The 19,911-nt window shown below is 55.3% G+C and overlaps 2 protein-coding genes across 4 annotated transcripts; both read right to left on the bottom strand.

The window, feature by feature from the left end:
- Positions 1 to 3,027: 3,027 nt before the first annotated feature.
- On the bottom strand, positions 3,028 to 10,854 carry KEAP1 (kelch like ECH associated protein 1). 3 transcript variants are annotated; one of them, XM_080806646.1, is made up of 6 exons: positions 10,621 to 10,854; positions 7,961 to 8,646; positions 5,327 to 6,012; positions 3,855 to 4,060; positions 3,395 to 3,571; positions 3,028 to 3,235 (listed from the first exon to the last, which is right to left on the bottom strand). In XM_080806646.1, exons 2-6 carry the CDS (start codon positions 8,597 to 8,599, stop codon positions 3,069 to 3,071), a joined length of 1,875 nt encoding a protein of 624 aa, XP_080662772.1. In that variant the 5' UTR covers positions 8,600 to 8,646; positions 10,621 to 10,854; the 3' UTR covers positions 3,028 to 3,068. The 3 variants fall into 3 exon arrangements, with proteins under 3 accessions (XP_080662772.1, XP_080662770.1, XP_080662771.1); XM_080806644.1 differs by having other exon boundaries at positions 10,245 to 10,649; XM_080806645.1 differs by lacking the exon at positions 10,621 to 10,854 and adding an exon at positions 10,245 to 10,319 and having other exon boundaries at positions 7,961 to 8,668.
- A 4,876-nt stretch (positions 10,855 to 15,730) lies between these two features.
- Positions 15,731 to 19,710, bottom strand: S1PR5 (sphingosine-1-phosphate receptor 5). The gene is made up of 2 exons (XM_080820671.1): positions 19,534 to 19,710; positions 15,731 to 17,829 (listed from the first exon to the last, which is right to left on the bottom strand). Exons 1-2 carry the CDS (start codon positions 19,690 to 19,692, stop codon positions 16,615 to 16,617), a joined length of 1,374 nt encoding a protein of 457 aa, XP_080676797.1. The 5' UTR covers positions 19,693 to 19,710; the 3' UTR covers positions 15,731 to 16,614.
- Between the last annotated feature and the right edge of the window lie 201 nt (positions 19,711 to 19,911).

Here is a 19,911-nt window from a genome sequence, read left to right as displayed (position 1 = left end):
GGGGAAAAGCAAATTGCAGAATAATGCAGGCAACATTATACCATTTTTATAAGGAAATACATAGAACATTTCTGCATTTGTTTTAAGTTGTTTAAGGGGTCTGGAATGGAGAGATAGTAAGATTGCAACTTTATCTATAATGTTCTATTTTAAGGTAATACTTAGGTATTTAACAATTAAAGAGAAATGAGCATGGCCCACAGGGCCTCTTCTGACACCATGTTCTCCTCCCTCTCAGAGTTCACCTAGATTGCTTCCCAGTGCCACAGGACCTTTGCATGTGATGCTTCTTCTATCCAGAATCTTGCCCTTCCTTTCCTCATCAAGTTTACACTATCAGTTCCTTTGGATTTCTGTGAGAAACCCCCCATCTCAACAATGGTTTCTCAGAGCCTCTGACCTAGGTCAAGCTCCTGGCCTTCAGAGGGCTTGCCTTTGAACCTAATTACATATGTATTTTGTGATCATTAATTCTGGCTCTCTGAGTGTCATGCCTGTTGCTCACTGTGTTTGAACACCTCCCTTCGGGTCTGATAAAACAGCCATTCGAGAACTACTTGTTGGAAGCATTAAAGCCTGGAGGCTAGAAAAATGACTTTACACCCTCCTAAAACAATTTTACCTTGAGGCCTCAAACCTGACACACCCCCAAACATGGTCACTTCTCTTCTATACCTGCAGCCTCCTCAAAGCTTCTCTCTACCCCTGGCTGCTGAGTAAGGTTGAAGCCACACAGGAACATTCCTAAATCTCTGCCCTCCTTATCTCATCAGTCTTCTCACCATGGATTCGACCTCTCTGTTTCCACAGCCTCATCCAAACTGGTGTCCTCTCACTTGCCTAACGCAATAGCTGCTTTACCTTTCCCGTGCACTCCAGTCGGCAGCCACCTATGCCCCTATAGCTTCCAGAGCTATTGACTTTCAAATGGGAACTTAACCATGACCCCCAGCAGCCTGTCACTCAGCGCGGTTGTAATACTGCTTCAGCATCTGGCTTACCCGAGGAGGTGCCCCAGTTTACCTGGGGAGGGGGAGGGCTGAGGGGTTCTGGGATGCCAGCCTTTCAGTGTTCAAACTGGGACTGTCCTGGGGAAAACCAGGACGAGTTGGTCACCTTATTCCTCTTCTAGGCTGTAATTTCCACAAGGGCGGGGATCATCTGGGGCCTGTTCACTACCCTAGCCCCTTTGATACCTAGTGCAACAGCTGTCTTTGCAGCGTTAGAAAGGGAATGTCAATACTCACCTTTGTTGGTCCAGCAAGTTTACATGCCCAGTTGGTGTCCAAGCACCATTTTTGCAGGTAAGAAACTGTTCACCTTGCTTTGCTGAATCAGTTGAAACCTGACCTCAAGACCAGGGTTCTAACCCTTGTAGAAGGAAACGCCACTCTAGGATAGGCTATGTGGCTTCTGGCAACTGGATTACATGCAAATTCCTTTTGACTCTAGATTAGATCGCTGTTTCCGGAACTTTCACTGATAGACACACTGACCCCACCGGACCTCCTTCTGTCCCTTCTCACACACAGGGTTAGCGCATGCTGTGGCTGCTTCCGTGTCCACTAGAGTAGAATCTAAACCCTACCACTTTGTGGCCACATGACCTTGGGCAAGTCGCTTCCCTGAACCTCTGATCTGTAAAGAACGCAGGCTTGCCTTCCTAGCTCACAGCACTCTTGAGGATCAAGTAATGTGCAAAAAACCGCAAATGCTAAAAGGCTGTCCAGATACTGTTTACAATTCTTAGTCCTTCCCCACCCATTCAATGCACCCAATGCAGATTTATTTTCTTGTTCCAATAAAACCTTAGAAGAGGACCAAGGAAGCGGCGCGACCAAGACAACCTTCAGGTGACTTGAGTGAATGACGCTGCGGAAACGGGAGGTAAGGTTTCCCCTGGAAGGGAAGGAATCAAAGGTCTCCTCGCTAAGCCCCTTGGGAGAGCCTGGGACAGTCCTGACAGCTGAGACCACACTTCATTCCTCTTTGTTCCACTCTCCCAATACAAATAGTTCATTGCCTTAAGGAGAGAGCCAGGCCGTATATCGCCTTCCCAGGGATTGTTCGGAAGAGAGGACCAGGTTCTAGTGAGCCCTCTGCTTAAGAAAATTCCCAAGAGCCCCTTTTGTCCTTTTAATACCCAGGCACCTACATAAAAGGCTCAGTCTGTGTAATGGAAGTGCATAAAAATGACTGGATAGATTTTCACTGATTTGAAAGACATGTTGGGGATGGTTTGCCTGAAAATAGAACTCCAGGGAGACCTAAAAGAGAGGTGTCAAGGAGTTAGGTCATTGTCTTCAAAGCAGCCCTACGTGACAAAGTGAGCCCTATGTGGTTTGCCTACGGGGAGACAGATGCCCTACATGTCAAGATGCCACGGGCAGAGATAACGAACTGGTTTCAAATTCAAACTCAAAATCAAAGACTTGAGTACGTTTCTGAAGAGTCCTTTCTGTCCCCGGGTTCGAGACCTCCAGCGGAGAGCCCGGGTAGAAGACACTAGTTAGTTTGTTCTTTATTTTCATCGGAAAGTTATAGGGTTACTTATCAACAAAATGACTGTCCAGGGCAGAGATATCCAGTGGTTTCTATGTACAGGCCCATCCCTGGGGTCCACACCTCCACAGGAGCCTCACCCCAGAGGCCTCAGCTGGCTCCTTCCCAGGCCTCCAGGAACCAACCACAAAGACACAAGGAATAAAACCCCCGCCTGACCTCAGCACCTGTTTTCACCCCAAAGGGAGGTGGCGGCTGCTGGTTTGGGACCCAGGCCTACTCTCAGAGTAGCGGGTGCAGAGGCCTCTCTCCTGGGAGCCTGGCCTTCACGCGCCCCCCTCCCAGGAAGGCTCTCTTGGACTTTCCTGGGACAACTCTGACAGGCCCATGGGTTCCTGCTGTGGCTTTCTTTTCTTTCTAGTTGTCATCTGAACACTGAGGCATCTCAGCCTCCCTTCTTGGAGGATAAGCATTTGCACTGCTGCCTTTTCTTTTGTCCCTGTTTTTGTACAAAAACAACAATACTCTCGATCAGACCATTTTTTTGCCCAAGAAACACAAGTGGCTCAACAGGTACAGTTCTGCTGGTCGATCTGCTTCCGGCAGGGTTCCATGGTGACAGCAACACCCACCCCACTCCGGCCAGATGTCATGTGGGTCACCTCACTCCAGGTGTCTGTGTCTGGGTCGTAACACTCCACACTGTCCAGAAACGTGTGACCATCGTAGCCTCCTGCAGGGAGAGCAGAGGAGGCAGTCACCCCCTCTGAGGGCGGAGGAAAGAAAGAGGGAGAAGGAACCGCAAGAAGCCCTCCTATGGGGATCTGGGCCCGGCCCCAAAGATGGGGTTAATCGGACTTCTCCACCCAGGTCCCCGCCCCCAGGGCCTCACCGAGAACGTAGATCCTGCCCTGGTGCACAGTAATCCCCAGGGCGCTTCGCCGATGCTTCATGGGAGCTACAAAAGTCCACGTTTCTGTCTCCACGTCATAGCGCTCCACGCTGTTCAGCTGGTCCTGACCATCGTAGCCCCCCGCAGCATAGATACAGTTGTGCAAGACACAGACTCCTAAACCGTACCATGCAAAGAGAGTGACTCCAGGGCCTGGTGCTGGGGACCCCAGGCGCCGCCTTCTTGGGGGCGCCCTCCCCTCTCCCCTCTCCCCTCTTCCGGGGCACCCTTCAGAAACACAGCTGGAAGAGAAGAGCTCAGACGGTCGGGATCTAGCTCTCCTGGGCGTGGCGCAGCGTTTAAGACTGAAACAGGAAGCCTCCCCCAGGCCTTGCCGAGCTTCATTCCCCGGGGTGGGAGGGGGTTCCTCCAAGCTCCCTTCCCGGCAGCCCCCACCCACCTGCCCCACTTCGGATGGTGTTCATGGGTGTGATCATTCGCCACTCATCTCTCTCTGGGTAGTAACACTCGGCTGAGTTGAGGCGGTTTGTTCCATCGAAGCCCCCGACGGCATAGAGCAAGCGGTTGAGGACAGCCACCCCCACCCCGATCCTTCGAGTCAGCATTGGGGCCACCAAGTGCCACTCGTCCCGCTCTGGCTCATACCTGCAAGGGCATAATAACGACAATGGCGATCACAGCTGACCTGTATGGAACACTATGCCCCGACATGCTACCTGTTCTTTATGCACTTGAACTCTTTACTCCTCGTAGCTTGTCTCTGAGGAAACAGGTTCACAGCCATCATCTGCTCAAGGTTACCTGCACGGTCTGCTGGACGCTGAGGGTGGTTCCACCATACACCACTGCCAGGCCCCACGCTGCGTGTTGTTAGCTCCCCAAAAACCCTCTTAGCCTGTTGGACAGGTCGTCCTCATTATCCTCTCCCACTTCCCCATCACCTTCAGATGACAAGACGGAAGCACAGAGGGATGAAATGGCATGTCCCCGGTCACCATGGAGGTGGCGCTGGGGGTCTGATCAAGCCTTCGAGGACACCAGAATCCTAATTCTAACAACTAGGCTACCACCCAGGATGGTTTCTGTCAAAGTGTGCTGTTTGTTTAAAATTCCCATTCCCGGGACGCCTGGGTGGCTCAGTCGTTAAGCACCTGCCTTCGGCTCAGGTCATGATCCCAGGGTCTTAGGATCGAGTCCCACATCAGGCTCCCTGCTCAGCGGGGAGCCTGCTTCTCCCTCTCCCACTCCCCCTGCTTATGTTCCTGCTCTCGCTCGCTCTCTGTCAAATAAATAAATAAAATCTTAAAAAAAAAAAAAATTCCCATTCCCTAGCCTTGCTCCAAACCCACCAATGCCAGATCTCTAGCAGTGGGCTAGGAAGTTTGTTTTAACAAGTTCTCCAGCTGAGAACTGTATCCTGGATCATGCTTCTAGAAGACGAGAAGGCGAAGGACTGACTGCAAAAGTTGAAAGCCAAAACTGCTCAGCCTCTTAACACAGGGTCACCATGCAGTTGTGCAGGTTGTGCACTGCACAAGGTGTCGCCTTCCACACAGAAGACCTCATATATCCGTTTATTACAGCAGTTTGGGGGCAGATGGCAGTAAGGTGTCATGCTGTAATAAAATTAGCATTTTACAACAACTTCAAACCGATAGAACTCCTTCCAAATCTGCAGGAGTTGTATGGGTTTGTGACAGCCCTGTAAGCAATTCCCAGGCCCAGACACATCATCCAACATCACTGACCACAAATCTCCCATGGATTTAGCTTCACCTGAGGCTTCCACTCCCCGAAGGCAGAGTGCAGAGATAGGCACCTAACAACAGGGGGAATCCCCAAATCCCAGTGGGTTAGGACCTGTTAGCAATGGGAACCTCAGAGCTCACCCCTCTGGGCCCTGCCACTCACCTCTCCACACTGTTGTGGTGGATGCAGCCATGGGAGCCACCAACGGCATAGATGTGGCCATCGATGACCCCAACCCCAATCCGATTGCGTGGTACGCTCATGGGGGCACACGGCGACCACTGGTTGGTCATGGGGTTATAGCAGTCCAGGGCATTGGAGTCGGTGTTGCCGTCGGGCGAGTTGTTCCGGCCGCCCACAGCATACAGCAGCCCACCCACGACGCAGCCGGCCAGGCCACTACGAGGCACCTGCAGGTCTGCCAGTCGGAGCCAGGTGCCGTCACTGGGGTTGTAGGCCTCCAGGTAGCTGAGTGACTGGCGGAAGTAGCCACCAGCGGTGTAGATGAGCCGGCCGACTTTGGGTGCCCGACAGGGCATCACCTGCGTGGGCTTATGCAAGGTGAGCTCCTGGAAGATCTTGACCAGGTAGTCCTTGCAGCGGGAGTCCGACTGCAAGATCTCACACTTCTGCAGCTGCATCTGCAGGAAGTGGGGTGTGAGCGAGTGGCAGCGCACAGCACGGAGCAGCGCCTGCACATAGAAGCGCCGCTGCTCGCAGTCATACTTGACCCAGTTGATGCAGGCGTGAAAGACCTCGGACTCGCAGCGCACGTTCAGATCGTCTCGGCTGATGAGCGTCACCAGCTGGCAATGGGACAGGTTGAAGAACTCCTCTTGCTTGGCTACCTGCGGAGGGCATTACTGTGACAGGCTGACTCCCCTCGACGGCAGTATGATTGCGGACGAGTCACTCAACCTGCCTCTCACAATCTCAGTTTCCTATTTTGTAAAACGGGGACTCAAATAGTGTGAACCTCATAGCTTGTGAAGATTAGAGTTAAGACTCCACGCCAGGCATATACTACCTAAGTACTCAGGCAAATGGGCAAAGACACAATGTACTTTGTACCTTTTTGTATCATTTTGTGCTTGAACTACAAGATTGTTACCTTTTCTTGACAGACAGAGATCACAAATAGGCAGAGAGGCAGGCAGAGAGAGAGAGGAAGAAGCAGGCTCCCCGCCGAGCAGAGAGCCCGATGCGGGGCTCGATCCCAGGACGCTGAGATCATGACCTGAGCCGAAGGCAGAGGCCTTAACCCACTGAGCCACCCAGAGGCCCCCAAGATTGTTACCTTTTCTTATTTTTTTTTTTAATTTTTAAAAGATTTTATTTATTTATTTATTTATTTGACAGACACAGATCACAAGTAGGCAGAGAGACCGGCAGGAGTGGGGGAGAAGCAGGCCCCCTGCTGAGCAGAAAGCCCGATCATCCCAGGACCCTGAGATCATGACCCCAGCCGAAGGCAGAGGCTTAACCCACTGAGCTACTCAGGTGCCCCAATTGTTACTTTTTAAACGAAATTACTTTTTCAAAAGGGCAGATTGACTAAAAAGGAAAAAATAATAGCCACAGAATATTCTAGAAAAAGTGTAGGCTCTAAAGAAAGAAGGCTGAGCTGCAACTTGGCCCTCTCTTTCTAACTAGGTGATCTTGGGCAACGCTCCGTGCCTTGGTTCTCCTCCTCTATTAGTAGCTACCTCACAGCTGGGCTACTCCTAGGGCATACAGGGCCCCAGGCAAATATTTCTTGTCAGGCACCAGTCTATATAAATAATTTCAGCCGCCCCTCATCAGCCGGTCACCAACACTCTGGTACCCCAAGCCCACGCAATCCCTTTAAAGAAACACCGCACAGGCCTGCGGGAAAGCCCAGCTCACAGACCACCTTTCTGGAAGCCATAGGCCCTAGGACTAACGCCAGCCTCCTCAGGGCATCTGGTCAAGCCCACACGCGGGGTAGAGGGAAGGAGAACATCAGCCCTTAAGGAGAGAAACAGAAACCAGGACGGTAACTACCTCAGCTGATCCCAGCCACTGGAGGAGGGCTTTGAAAATTTCCAGGAGGGCCCGTTAAAGCATGGGACTCCCTAAAGCACGGGGCCTGGGGTACAGCCCTGCTGGGCCACAGCTAAGGGTGGTGCTTCCTCATAGGATAGTTGGGAAAGTCCAGTGATTTAAAGAATGGAAATCACTTAGAACAGGGGTGGGCCCACAGCAAGTGCTCAACAAACACTTATTATTATTGCCATCCCCGAGGCCACAACCTCTAGTGCCCGCCACCCACGAATCTGGGCTCATCATTGCGATTTTACAAGGAATCACTTATTTTCTGCTCACGACTTCCTCCACTTAAAAACGAAAATGAAACCAACAACAGTGTAAGGACGACACTGCATGGACCAGAGAAAACATGTCTAAGGTCACATGTGAGGTAGGCAGCATGTCATGGGTGTTCAGGAAGTATCTGCAGACTGTCTGAAACACCGGGCCCTCCTTTAGCGCACCCCAGGGTTGAGCAGTTGTCAGCATTCGCGGCACCCTGTCCCTACTCTCGGCCCCAGAGAAGTCGGGGAGCCCAGAGACAGACCCAGAAAGTTCTCACTTTCCTCAGCTGTTTCCCAGAGTCACCCCAGATGTGTAGACTAGGACCTCAGAACCCAATTCTTCTCCAGCTCCCTGACCTGACTCTTCCCATCTCGAGGGAAGACAGGGATGTCCGTCCATCTGTCCCTGGTCCTTTTGATGCCGCCCCCAAGCCCAGACCCCATGTCTCCTCCAACGACTCACCTCTCCGAAGTGCATATAGATGTATTCGCGGGCCCGCTGGTGCAGCTCGGCACAGCCGATCTGTTCAGCAAAGTTGGCAATGCCAATGGCGTTGCTGGGGTCCAGCTGCTGCACGAGGAAGTCGCTGCAGGCGCGGACGACGCTGTCAATCTGGTACATGACGGCACCGTTCATCACGTGGAGCACGCACTTCTCACCCATGGAGATGGAGGCCGTGTAGGCAAACTCAATGAGGCGCTCCATGACCTTGGGGTGGATGCCCTCAATGGACACCACCTCCATGCCCTGCTCCCGTAGCCCATTGGTGAACATGGCCTTGAAGACGGGGCTAGATGAGGCCAGCACCACCTTGTGAGCCATGAACTGGGCAGCTGGCGCGTCCTCGTATTTGACCTGCAGTGTGACATCACACAGCTGCTGGCTGAGCCGCAGCTCGTTCATAATGCCGAAGGCCTGCTTGGTGTGGTCCTCCAGCGTGTAGCTGAAGGTGCGGTTGCCGTGCTGGGAGGGCGTCACCTCGGCTTTGCACTCGGTGGAGGCGTACATCACCGTGTCCCCTGCCCCCTCAGGGCGCTGTGACCTCAGGGGAAGGAATCGGGTGCGGGCCCCAGCCCCGCTAGGCCTGGGTTCTGGCTGCATGGGGTTCCAGGTGACAAGGGACAACACCACCACTGGCACTCAGAGGCCTGGAGGAGGGAGAGCACAGGGCTGGGGGCAGGGCCTGGGGGTCAGGCCTCCTTTTTTTAAGATAAAGCGACTCCTAGACCAGTTTTCCTTCCCAAGCCCAGATGAAGCAATGTCCATTTGTGCTCACTAACTGCCACACGGCCTCAGAGCCCAAGAGTCCATCTTAAAACACAGGTCGGACGATGTACCCCCAACGACCCCTTGCTCAGAATCCCCCCCCCAACTCCCTGTGGCATGAAGAGGAAAACCAAACTCTGCAGTGTCCCACCCTACACAGTCAGCCTCTGTCCGCCTCTTTGCTTTGCTCACTCTGTTCCAGCTACCAGCTCTATCCCTTCCCAACAGAGCATGTCTAGCTCATTCACAGTATCTACTGTGTGCCAGGCACTGTTCTAGGCACTGGAGACACAGCAGTGGAGAAAGGCAGACATAAACTGCGCCGCCCTGGAGATGTCACTTGGAGAGGGACGGGCCATAAGTAAAATAAGCGAGACTTGAGGACACGTTGGGGTTGGCAAGAAAAGGACAACAGCACTGTGACAGGGTGACTTGGGGCAGTTAGTTTCAATCGGGTAATCCAAGGCTCTGTTGGAGCTGAGACAAGAAGGATGTACACGTGAAAGGGGTTTTCCAGGCAGAGGGAATGGCAAGTTCAAAGGCTCAGAGGCAGGAGGAGAGAGACCATCTGGAGAGTCAGGGAGAAGTGTAAGGAGAGAGAAACCTGTGGCGTCTGGAGGGCCAGGGCAGGAGCTGTGTTTTGAAAGATCCGGCTGCGAGAAGAGGGGGATTTGCAAGAGGCCCCCCAGGTTCTCCGCTTATCTTTCCCGGACTCACAGCAGAGTCATCTCCTCCGTATTTTATTTCACCACAGCACTTGTCAGAAACCGTAATGACCTCCACTGCTTGCTTGTTGAGGGATGGCCCGTGCCTCTGGCCCTCAGCGCCAGGGCTTCTGAAGGCAGGGAGCCCTGTGTAGGTCAAGGCTGTGCCCACCCTCCCATGTGCCTCCCCCACGCCCTGCCTGGGGCCTGGCGCTGCTCTGGGGTCAGTAAGCGAGCGGCTGGCTGGCTGCCCACTTCACTGTGCCTGCCCCAGCACCCTCCTCCACCGGGCCCAGGGCGCCGCTTGGCCGCCTCTCCCCGGCCGAGGCCCCTGTCCTGCCTCTTGGTCTCTCGCCAGTCGGTCAACGGTGCCCCTAGGACACTCGGCACTTCTCCCCCACGAAGCGATCAGTGGGAGACTGCGCATGTCCTGCCAGAGCCGCCACCAAGGCCTGGAAAGGGAGGAAGTGACCCCTGCCGTGCGGCCTTTCCACTGCCAACCCCAGGGCGCAGACCAAGCTCCCCAGCGCGCCGGGCTCCCGGGCCCTCGGTCCGAGGGGCCCTCCCTGGGCCTCTCGCCCGGCTTGCGTAGCTCCCGGGCCACCCCTCGGGTCGCGCCGTCCAACAAAAGCCGAGGACTCGAGCCGCGCCCTCCTGGTCCTCCGCGAGGCCGCGGGAACCCCATGGCCACCGGACCCGCGGCGCCCCGTTCCCCGACCCCCGGCGCACTCCCGGCCCGCCGTTCGCACAGCCCGGGCGCAGGCCGCCTCACTCACCCCGCCATGGCCGCGCGCGAGCTCCGCCTCCGTCGCCCAGGCCCGGGCGCCTCCATCGCTGCGCCGGGGGGAGGCGTGGAGCGCGCGCAGGTCACCATGACTAAGCAGAGCCGGGCGCCGGCCGTGTCAGAATAAAAGTCCCCGCGGCCCCCGGCCTCCCGCGGCTGGGAGGGCAGCGGGGCCGCTCCTCCCGCCCCCGCCGCCAGTCACCAAGCTGCGCTGCCCCCGCGCGGCGACCACTCCGGCTGTCATTGCGGCGCGGCGCACCCAGCCGCGTGGTCCGAGCCGCCGGGAATCAGACCCTCGGGTTCGAGGCCCGGTGCGCCCCTGCCTGCACTGGAGATCGGTGGACAGCCCTAGCGGCCGGCGAGCTCACCTCGGCCGCCGCGTAGACTCCTAGCTCTTGCCGCGGGGGGGGGGGGGGGGGGGGAATGCCCGGGACACCAAGGCGGCTCCGGGCACAGTGGTGCCACCCGCGCGCGGAGCTTCCGGGAAACCCGAGGGTCCGCGTCCCTGCCGGGAACGGCTCCCGCTTAACTTTCGCTATGGCGCGTCAGCCGCCGGGGGACCTTGGCCCTGGGGCGGCGAAGCTTTCGGGGTCTTGGACGTCGGGGGCGGGGGGGGGGCGCTGGCCTCCGATCCGCCGGGAAGGAGGCGGGGAGAGGGCGGAGAGGCGCTGTGGGGAAGGCGCCGCGATTCCCCGCCCTTCCCGCAGGTGCCCGGCACCCCTGGGCAAAGAGTGGGCGAGGGCGCAAGGCCCCGGGTTGGGTTGGGGGGGGCGGTCCGGTCTGTCCCCACTTCGCACTGTCCCTTCCATCCGCTCGATTTCGTCATCTCAGCGCATGACTCCTCTCTCCGACCCGCTTTCCTCCCCGCCTCCCCCACCTTTTAAAAGAGATTTTATTTATCTCCTTATGGGAGAGAGCAGAAGCAGGGGGGTGCGGCAGGCAGAGGGAGAAGCAGGCTCCCCGCTGAGCAAGGATTCCAATGCCAGACTCCATCCCAGGACCCTGAGATCAGGACCTGAGCCCAACACAGATGCTTAACGGACTCAGCCACCCAGGCGTTCCCGCTTTTCTCCCTTTAACCCCACACAGTTCAGGCCTCACGGTCCAGTGGTCGCAGGATACCCGCTTGGCTTCTCCTTGTCTTAATTTTTTAGTTCTCTCCAATCTAGAGGCGCATGAAGCTCGCCTACAGGGGTCTGAAGCCCGGCTCTGCCATTCTCTAGCTCTGTAGGGCAGGTCCCTAACTCGACCTGTCTATGCTTCAATTTTTTTCCCTGTAAAGTGGTAATAATACTAGCACCTACCGGCTAGGGATCCGGAGGACATAGGAACCATTGTTATTTTTCAATGCAAGAGATACTACTGATTTGCCATTTATACTGATTTTATAAAGTTAACTTTTAATGTAGTTATTTTTAAAAGAGCTCATCTAGGGGCGCCTGGGTGGCTCAGTGGGTTAAAGCCTCTGCCTTTGGCTCAGGTCATGAACCCAGAGTCCTGGGATAGAGCCCCGCATGGCATGGGGCTCTCTGCTCAGCAGGGAGCCTGCTTCCTTTCCTCTCTCTCTGCCTATTTGTGATCTCTGTCTGTCAAATAAATAAATAAAATCTTAAAAAAAAAATAAAAGAGCCCATCTAAGCCAAACTACGGAAGCAGCCCAAGTGTCCATCTATAGATGAATGGGTAAAGAAGATTTGGCATATGCTTATAATATTATTCAGCCATAAAAACGAATAAAATCTTGCCATTTGCAACAACATGGATGGAGCTGGGGGTATAATGCTAAGCAAAATAAGCCAGTCAGAGAAAGATGAGTACCATATGATTTCACTCATGTGTGGAACTTAAGAAACAAAGGCTGGGGCTCCTGGGTGACTCAGTTGGTGAAGCACCTGACTCTTGATTTCAGTTTAGGTCAAGATCTCAGGGTTGTCAGATGAGCCCCAGAATAGGCTCCATGCTGGAGGAGGAGCCTGCTTAAGATTCTTTCTCCCTTGGGGCGCCTGGGTGGCTCAGTGGGTTAAGCCTCTGCCTTTGGCTCAGGTCAAGATCTCAGGGTTCTGGGATCGAGCCCCACATCGGACTCTCTGCTCAGCGGGGATCCTGTTCCCCCCCCCCGCCTGCCTCTCTGCCTACTTGTGATCTCTGTCTGTCAAATAAATAAATAAAATATTTGAGAGAAAGGGGAAAAAAAGATTCTTTCTCCCTCTCCCTCTGCCCCTCCCTCTTCCCTATCTTAAAAAAATACGAAGAAAAAAAAAAAAAAGAGAGAGAGAGACAAACCACAGACAGACTCTTAACTATAGAGAACAAAGTGCTGGTTACCAGAGAGGAAGTGGGTGGGGGATGGTTGGAATAGGTGAAAGGGGTTAATTAAGAGTACATTTATCATGATGAGCACTGAGTAATGTATAGAATTATTGAATCACTATACTGAACACCTGAAACTAATACAACACTGTATGGTAACTACACTGGAATCAAAATAATTTAAAAAAATTTTTTCAGGGGCGCCTGGGTGGCTCAGTGGGTTAAAGCCTCTGCCTTCGGCTCAGGTCATGATCCCAGGGTCCTGGGATCGAGCCCCACATGGGGGGGTCTCTGCTCAGCGGGGAGCCTGCTTCCCCCTCTCTGCCTGCCTCTCTGCCTACTTGTGATCTGTCTGTCAAATAAATAAATAAAATCTTAAAAAAAATTTTTTTTCAGAGCATGAGTGGGGGAAGGGGAAGGGTCAAAGGGAGAGGAAGATTTTTTTTTTTTTTTAGATTTTATTTATTTACTTGACAGAGAGACATCAAGAGAGGGAACACAAGCAGGGGGAGCAAGAGAGGGAGAAGCAGGCTCCTCACTGAGCAGGGAGCCCGATGCCAGGCTCAATCCGAGGACACTGGGATTGTGACCTGAGCAGAAGCAGACACTCAATGACTGGGCCACCCAGCTGCCCGGAGAGAATCTTAAGCAGGCTCCACGCTCAGGGAGGAGGCCAGTGTGGGGCTCCATCTCATGGCCCTGAGATCATGACCTGAGCTGAAATCAAGAGTCCGAGGCTTTACCAATCGAGCCACCCAGGCGCCCCCCCTTTTTTTTGAAGAAAGACTATATATCTTTGAAGAGACATAACCAAGGATACAACACTTACAGTTTTCTAATGAAATGGCTTCACAAAAACTTAAAAAAACAAGTATCTCATAGGAATAATTCTTGCCATATGTGATATACATTCATTCCTGAAAAGCTAGATGATAAACTGACCCAAATTTCAACTGCACTTGGGAAATCTGTTTCCTAAAGATGCTCTATATTAAATCTTCTTTAAAAGAAAAAAAAAGAGTCCATCTAAATGAAAACTAGGCGAATAATCGAAGGAAATGCCAGGCTAAAAAGCTGTTGGTCTAAGAAAAGATTCTGCCAGCCTTAGGAGTGCATTTTAAAGATTCAACATCTCTACTCAGTCTAGGACTAAATCCAAGCCAGAGGGTGGAAGGGGGTGCTGTTGAGTGAAGCTGCAGTTCCAGGATGCTCCAGAAGGGGCGCCATAGCACAGTCAGCGAATATGCCAAGTGGCCCCCGCTCTAAGGCAACCAGCACCTTCCTAGAATGTATTTGAAGCACTCTCATACCTCAAAATCAAACCTACAGGCCCTGTGACCCAGCGATGCCACTTGTAGAGATTTATCCAAGGTACACTCGCACACGTGCAAGAGGATGTACCGCAGTACTGTGTATAAAGGCAAAGGCTTGGACTCAACCCCCACCGCCCTCCATAGGATCCTGATGTGATATGTTGCGGGCACAACCCTGCTGTGAAATATTATGCAGCCAGTGAAAGGGATTAAGACATCTGCCTTATGGATGTTATCTCGATTAAAAAAAAATTGGGGGCGCCTGGGTGCCTCAGTGGGTTAAGTCTCTTCCTTCAGCTCAGGTCATGATCTCATGGTCCTGGGACTGAGCCCCGTGTCAGGCTCTCTGCTCAGCAGGGAGCCTGCTTCCCTCTCTGTCTCTGCCTTCCTCTCTGCCTACTTGTGATCTCTCTCTCTCTGTTTGCAAATAAATAAATAAAATTTTTTAAAAATTTAAAAAATTAGAAAAAGTTAAAAAAAATTTTAGTGCTATGGATCGAATTGTCAACCCCTATGCTCCCCCACAAGAAATATATGTTGAATCCCTACCCCCCAACACGATGGTATTTGGAGATGGGTCTTTGGGGAGGATGAGGCCATTCATGGTGGGGCCCCATGATGGGATTTGAGCCCTTATAAGAAGAGACACCAGAGAGCTTCTTGATTTCTCTATGCCAAGAGAGGACACAGCAGGAAGGTAGCCATGTGCAAGCCAGGAAGAGAGTCCTCACTTGCACTAGATAAAGTTGGTGTGTTCATCTTGGACTTCTAAACCCCAGAACCGTGAGAAGTAAGTCTCTGCTGTTTCAACTGCTCAGGTAATGGTGTCTGTTATGACAGCCTGAGCCAACTAAGAGGGTAAGAGAGTACAAAATCTGTGGGTGTGCAACAGTTTCCAAGATATACTATTAAGTGAAAAAGCAAGATGCAAAGCAGTGCTACAATTGTATATATAAAAAAAAGAGAGAAGTGTTTACCTGTCAGCTCATTTATCCACAGAATAGCTCTGGAAATTTCCAAGGATTCCCCACAGCGATCACGTCCTACAAGGGGAACTGGTGCTTTTCGAATTGTGTAAAATGTGAACAAGAGACTAAATCCCTTTACCATCATCCTATCAAACAACCAAACAATGGAGTGAGCTTCAGGTTCCCTTAGACGATAAAGGAGCCTGGGGTCAGGGGCACCAGGCCCAGTGGGAAATTAGGTCTAGTCCTGGGAGCGTCCCAGTTTCAGTGTGTTTGTGTTCCAGGAAATAGGTTGGTTTCCCATGCATGTGGCCCGCAGGGACTACTGAGCGTGGCCAGTGGACACTCGGGCCCCCAGGGTGAGTCCTTGGCCCCCAAAACACACTGGGGTCTTTGCGGCTGCCTGCAGTTACACGGGTCTCCCGCAAGTGGCGCGCGGTAGTTTGAGCCCAAAGCCCCCTACCCCTCCCCCGGGCCGCAATGCTGCACTGGGGTCAGGAATGCGTCTAGGGACAGCCGGTACCCAGAGGCAGCATGCCTGGAGCCTTTTATGGGCACAAACAGTCCTGGTATCGCCCCCAGACAAGAATGCAGACCACTCAGGGAGGGAGCGTCTGCCCTTGCCATGCCCCTCTGAAGGAGCCAGACACTAGTCTAGGCCTGCGCCCCTTAGGGCCTGGGAGCCTGGCAGTCTGGACTAGTATCCTGGCTCCCACACTGGGCCAGGTACTCACTGCTCATCTGTCAAATCAGGGTGAGGAAAGCTACCTTGCAAAGTTGCAGTAAAGGTGAGGAAAAGGTGTGTCCTGGGCCTACCACTGTGGGGATGACTGGCCCCGCACAGTAAGCTGTAATTGTTATTATTTTATTAGGTTTTTAATTTTTTTATGATACGACACCACACTCAAAGAAATCTTGTTTCAGATAGGAACTGGCTGTCTTCCACAGTCAAATTTTACTTTAGGGCGCCGTGTCTTTAACATTCCCTCCTCCTAACTGGATTCTTTTCTTTCTCTCATGCCCACACTCAATTCCTCAGTAATTCTGTCTCCAGTAATGCTGTCTCCAAAATCTATTCAGAATCCACATAGCCTGAGCCCCTATCCTTGCTCCTCTGGGCCAGTGCAGGCACTTTCACCTTGTTCTAGCTCCGACCTTCCCCCTTACAGAGATCTGTGAACATCTCAAGCAAATCACGTCCAACGTCTGTCTCCCACTTCACTCAGAGTAAAAGCAAAGTCCTCCAGGGAGCCCACAAGGCTCTGCCCACTCTGCCCCATCATATTCCTGCCTGTGTTTCCTCCCACCACCCCCCTCCATTGTTGGTCCAGCCGGGAGGAGATCTTTGCTTTTCTGAGAAGGCACAGGCATGCTGTGGCCTCAGGACCTTTGCACTGCTGTTCCCTCACCCTGCAACGCCCTTCTTTCAAGTGTTCCCAGGGCAATGACGGCTCAGCTTACAGTATATGTCACACTTCTGCAGCGAAGCATCCCCTGACCACCATGGCATCTCTGTACTGTAGCTGGAATTGCCTCCATGATTTCTTCACTCTGTTATTGCCTGTGTTCCCCATCAGGATGTCAATGCCACGAGGGCCGCGATTTTTGTCTGTTTCACTTTACTGCTCTGAGGTTTGGCATAAATAAAACACGTTTCCCTTTGTCTGTTCTGCCGCCACCATCTTCAGCTGCTTTTCCTACCAATTCCTTATTTAAAAAGAAAAAGTCTGCCAAACGGCCCTTAGGGAGGGTAACGGCAGGCCAAAGGGCATCAGTCGGCGGCCGGCGCGGGTACCAGGGTCCGGGCGGCTGTGGGCGCCCCAGGGCCGCCAGCGGAGACGCTCGTGTCCAGCCCGTCCCGCTGCGGGGACGAGCGCTCGGAGCGGCTGGAGCTGCCATCCAAGCCAGGGGGCAGCCAGCGGTTCAGGCCTTCCGAAGGCCCAGCGGGGCTCCCCGAGCCCTGGGAGGCGTCCTGCCCTCTGTGGCAGGGGCGGCGGCCGCAGCAGACCAGGCGCAGGAGAGCGAAGCGCAGGTCGCGGTTGGTGAGCGTGTAAATGATGGGGTTCAGAAGCGAGTTGGCCATGGCCAGGCCCAGGAAGGGGTCGGCCTGCAAGAGCACGGGGCAGGCGCGTGCGGGGCACGCCACGTCGAGCAAGAGCAGCAGGAAGAGGGGGCCCCAGCACGCCACGAAGGCCAGGAGCACCACGCTGAGCGTGCGCAACAGCGCCAGCGAGCGCGGCGTGCGGCGTGCGCGGCCCGCGGCGCCCCCCGCGGCCCCGGGGCGGCCCCGCAGGCGCCGCGCGTTGGCGCGCACCTGGCAGTAGATGTGCGCGTAGAGCGCGCAGATGGCGGCCAGGATGCCGAGGAAGGCGAGCACGCAGAAGAGCACGTAGGCCTTGGCGTAGAGCGGCAGGACGGTGGAGCAGGTGTCCAGGCGGCCCAGACAATTCCAGCCGAGCGCCGGCAGCAGTCCGAGCAGCAGCGACACGCCCCAGGCGGCGGCCGCCATGGCGAGCGAGCGGCCCCGACGCGCGGCGGGCGCGGGTCCTCGGCGGGCCATGGTGAGGCGGCGCTCGAGCGCGATGGCCAGGAGGCTCAGCACGGACGCGGCGAGCGCCACGAAGACGCCACCTTCACGGGCGAACCAGAGCGCGGGCGACAGGCGCAGCGTGAGGGGCCCCGACAGCAGGATGTTGGCGGCATAGGCCGCGCCCGCCAGCAGGTCGGACAGCGTCAGGCTGCCCAGGAGCAGGAACATGGGCGCGTGGAAGCGCGGGTGGCGCCCCAGCACGAACAGCACCGCCAAGTTCTCGAGCACGATGAGGGCGCACACCGCCAGGCACACGACGGCGTCGGCACGCAGCCCCGCGCCCGGCTGGTAGCGCGCGCCGCGAAGCTTGCCCGTGTAGTTGTAATGCAAGACGATGACCTCGCTCACCGGCGCCGGCCGCAGCAGCCCCGACTCCATGGGCCGCTTGCCCCGAGGCTGCGGAGAGGTAAGGGACAGCGTGAGGCCTGGGGAGGTAGGTGGGCACGGTAGGGGCTCGCAGCCCTGGGGAAGGCGGCCCTGCCGACCACTCCACACTGACCCCGGGGCTCAAAGGGAGTTAGGGATGGAAAGGAGGTGGCCATGGAGAGGGGCAGACACAAAGACACGCCAATATCAGGAGGGGACACGGGGACAGAGTCCCACAGGAAAGGGACACTAGTAAGTCACACATAATCAGGGATATCCAGGGGCAGATTCAATCATAAGCAGACAGGGACGCACACACGAATACGGTGACACGTTGACAATGACTTGTACTCACAGTCGCACCCCAAGGGGGAAACAAGAACATATATTCACACAGGAGCAGAGCAACATAGCCAGAGTCACACAGTGACCCAAATTCAGCCACAGAGAGGGTCTCACCCACTCCTTCAGGCCACAATTTCACAGCCTCCACCTACAGCCAGCCCAGGAACCCGGAACCTCACAGTCTATGTGAGAAAGTTGTCTGCCCTCCCATTTTAGAGAGGCAGAGCCTAAGGGCAGCAGACAGGATCCAGATGGCTTTTGCAGAGGGGCGCACGTGTCATTACAGTGTAATAATACTTCCTGCCCAAGACTTCACCCTCTAATCCCCTCACAGCTCTCAGTCCCAGTTTACAGACTGGAAACCGTTGACTCAAAAGTTCCTCGAATAAGAAGGGGACACGAAGGTTTTCATGTTTCAACACAAATACAGCTCCTCAGAAATGCTCAGTCGCGGGAGTCCCACTTAATGGATGAGAAAATCGAGGCTGGGAAGTGGAACGGCCTCATTTGCACAGGGCAAGGAAAAATGCACCCTGGCTGGCATCAGTCGCCCTCGGGGAACCTGGCGCGAATACAGACCCAGGGAGTCACGGACTCAGCCACGCTGCGGGGAGGGAGGCATCAGATCCGTGCGGACACGGGTGACGCTCTGATGGGGACACAGAGCCAGAGGCTCACAGCCTCTGAGTTCCTGGAAATAGGACTGAAGTAGCGAAACTTGCAGTGTGACCGGGAGATGGAGAGGGCGAGGCCAAGGGAGTCCAGGCGCCCCTATTCCTATCCCCGGCCCCCGGCATCCAGCCCGGGAGTCGCCGCCTTCCCTCCCACCCCCGCCACCCCTTTCCCCTGAGGCTTCCGGGGAGATACAAACAGAGGGGCCGGGAGAGCGGTCAGGGCAATCCCCTGCGGGCCGGACTGAGCCCCGCGCCCCTGGAGACCCAGCGCAGTACACTCACCCCCGCGCCCTGGTCGTGCGCCCGCGGCAGTTGCTTTGCCCCGAGCAGAGTGAGCGGACCCGGCTCCGGGGGCGGGACCGGAGCTGGCAGGCGAGGGGGAGGGCCCACGACGCGGACCTCTGGCGGTCGCCAGCGGTAACCCCCTCCCCTTGGGGCCCGGGCACCCAGCCCATGGCTGCCAGCCTGTGCCACCCGCCGCGGCACCGGAGCGCGCCCCGTCGGCGACTGGCACCGGCGAGCCCTTGGCTCCCCCCTCCGGGCCTGAACTGCTCTCCCAGGGACCGCTCCGTCGCGGTGGGAGGACCCGGAGAAGCGGGAAGGGGAGGTTCTCAGCAGGGGCAGCCGTAGCCTGAGCCTCTTCCTGCCCCCCAGCAGAGGGGTCCCGTCTGTGCTCTGGGGTCTGGACACTGGTCCCTGCCCACTTCCCGCCTACCTTGCAGCTGAGACTCCGAGATGCACCCCAAGAACGCCCCGTCGGCGACGGACCCCGGGCGCGCAGGTTAGGAGGGGTCTTTAGCAAGGCGGTGATAGCCTCAGTCCCCGGACCCCAGCAGTCACCTTCGGGTGGCTCCCGGGCGCTGGGCCTTCGCATCCCCTCCTCCCCCGCTCTGACACCTGGCTTAGAGGGAGTTGGGGAGGAGCAGGAGAAGGCAGGATTCTGGTGGGAACCTCCTTCTCCCCAAATGAGGAAGTTCTGGCACCCCCACACCCCGTCTCTGCTACCTTTATTGCTTCCAACAATGTGATTTACTCATTTAACATGTTTCTGGGCTGTGTCCCCACCAGAAGGTCAGCCCCCACGGAGGCAGGG

The sequence above is a fragment of the Martes martes genome, assembly GCF_963455335.1.
Source record: "Martes martes genome assembly, chromosome: 1".
In the NCBI taxonomy this organism is placed as follows: domain Eukaryota; kingdom Metazoa; phylum Chordata; class Mammalia; order Carnivora; family Mustelidae; genus Martes; species Martes martes.
The sequence above is the reverse complement of the archived record's forward strand: the minus strand, read 5'-3'. Positions and strand labels throughout refer to the sequence as shown.

What these genes read in the sequence shown, in the direction of transcription:
- KEAP1 (XM_080806646.1), bottom strand. Translation starts at nt 8,599, where the DNA reads ATGCAGCCAGAACCCAGGCCTAGCGGGGCTGGGGCCCGCACCCGATTC. An exon ending in CACCACAACAGTGTGGAGAG is followed by an intron (nt 4,061 to 5,326) that starts GTGAGTGGCAGG and finishes ATGCCCTTGCAG; the next exon opens with GTATGAGCCAGAGCGGGACG. An exon ending in CACCATCCGAAGTGGGGCAG is followed by an intron (nt 3,572 to 3,854) that starts GTGGGTGGGGGC and finishes GGTACGGTTTAG; the next exon opens with GAGTCTGTGTCTTGCACAAC.
- S1PR5 (XM_080820671.1), bottom strand. Translation starts at nt 19,692, where the DNA reads ATGCGAAGGCCCAGCGCCCGGGAGCCACCCGAAGGTGACTGCTGGGGT. An exon ending in CTCGGAGTCTCAGCTGCAAG is followed by an intron (nt 17,830 to 19,533) that starts GTAGGCGGGAAG and finishes ACCTCTCCGCAG; the next exon opens with CCTCGGGGCAAGCGGCCCAT.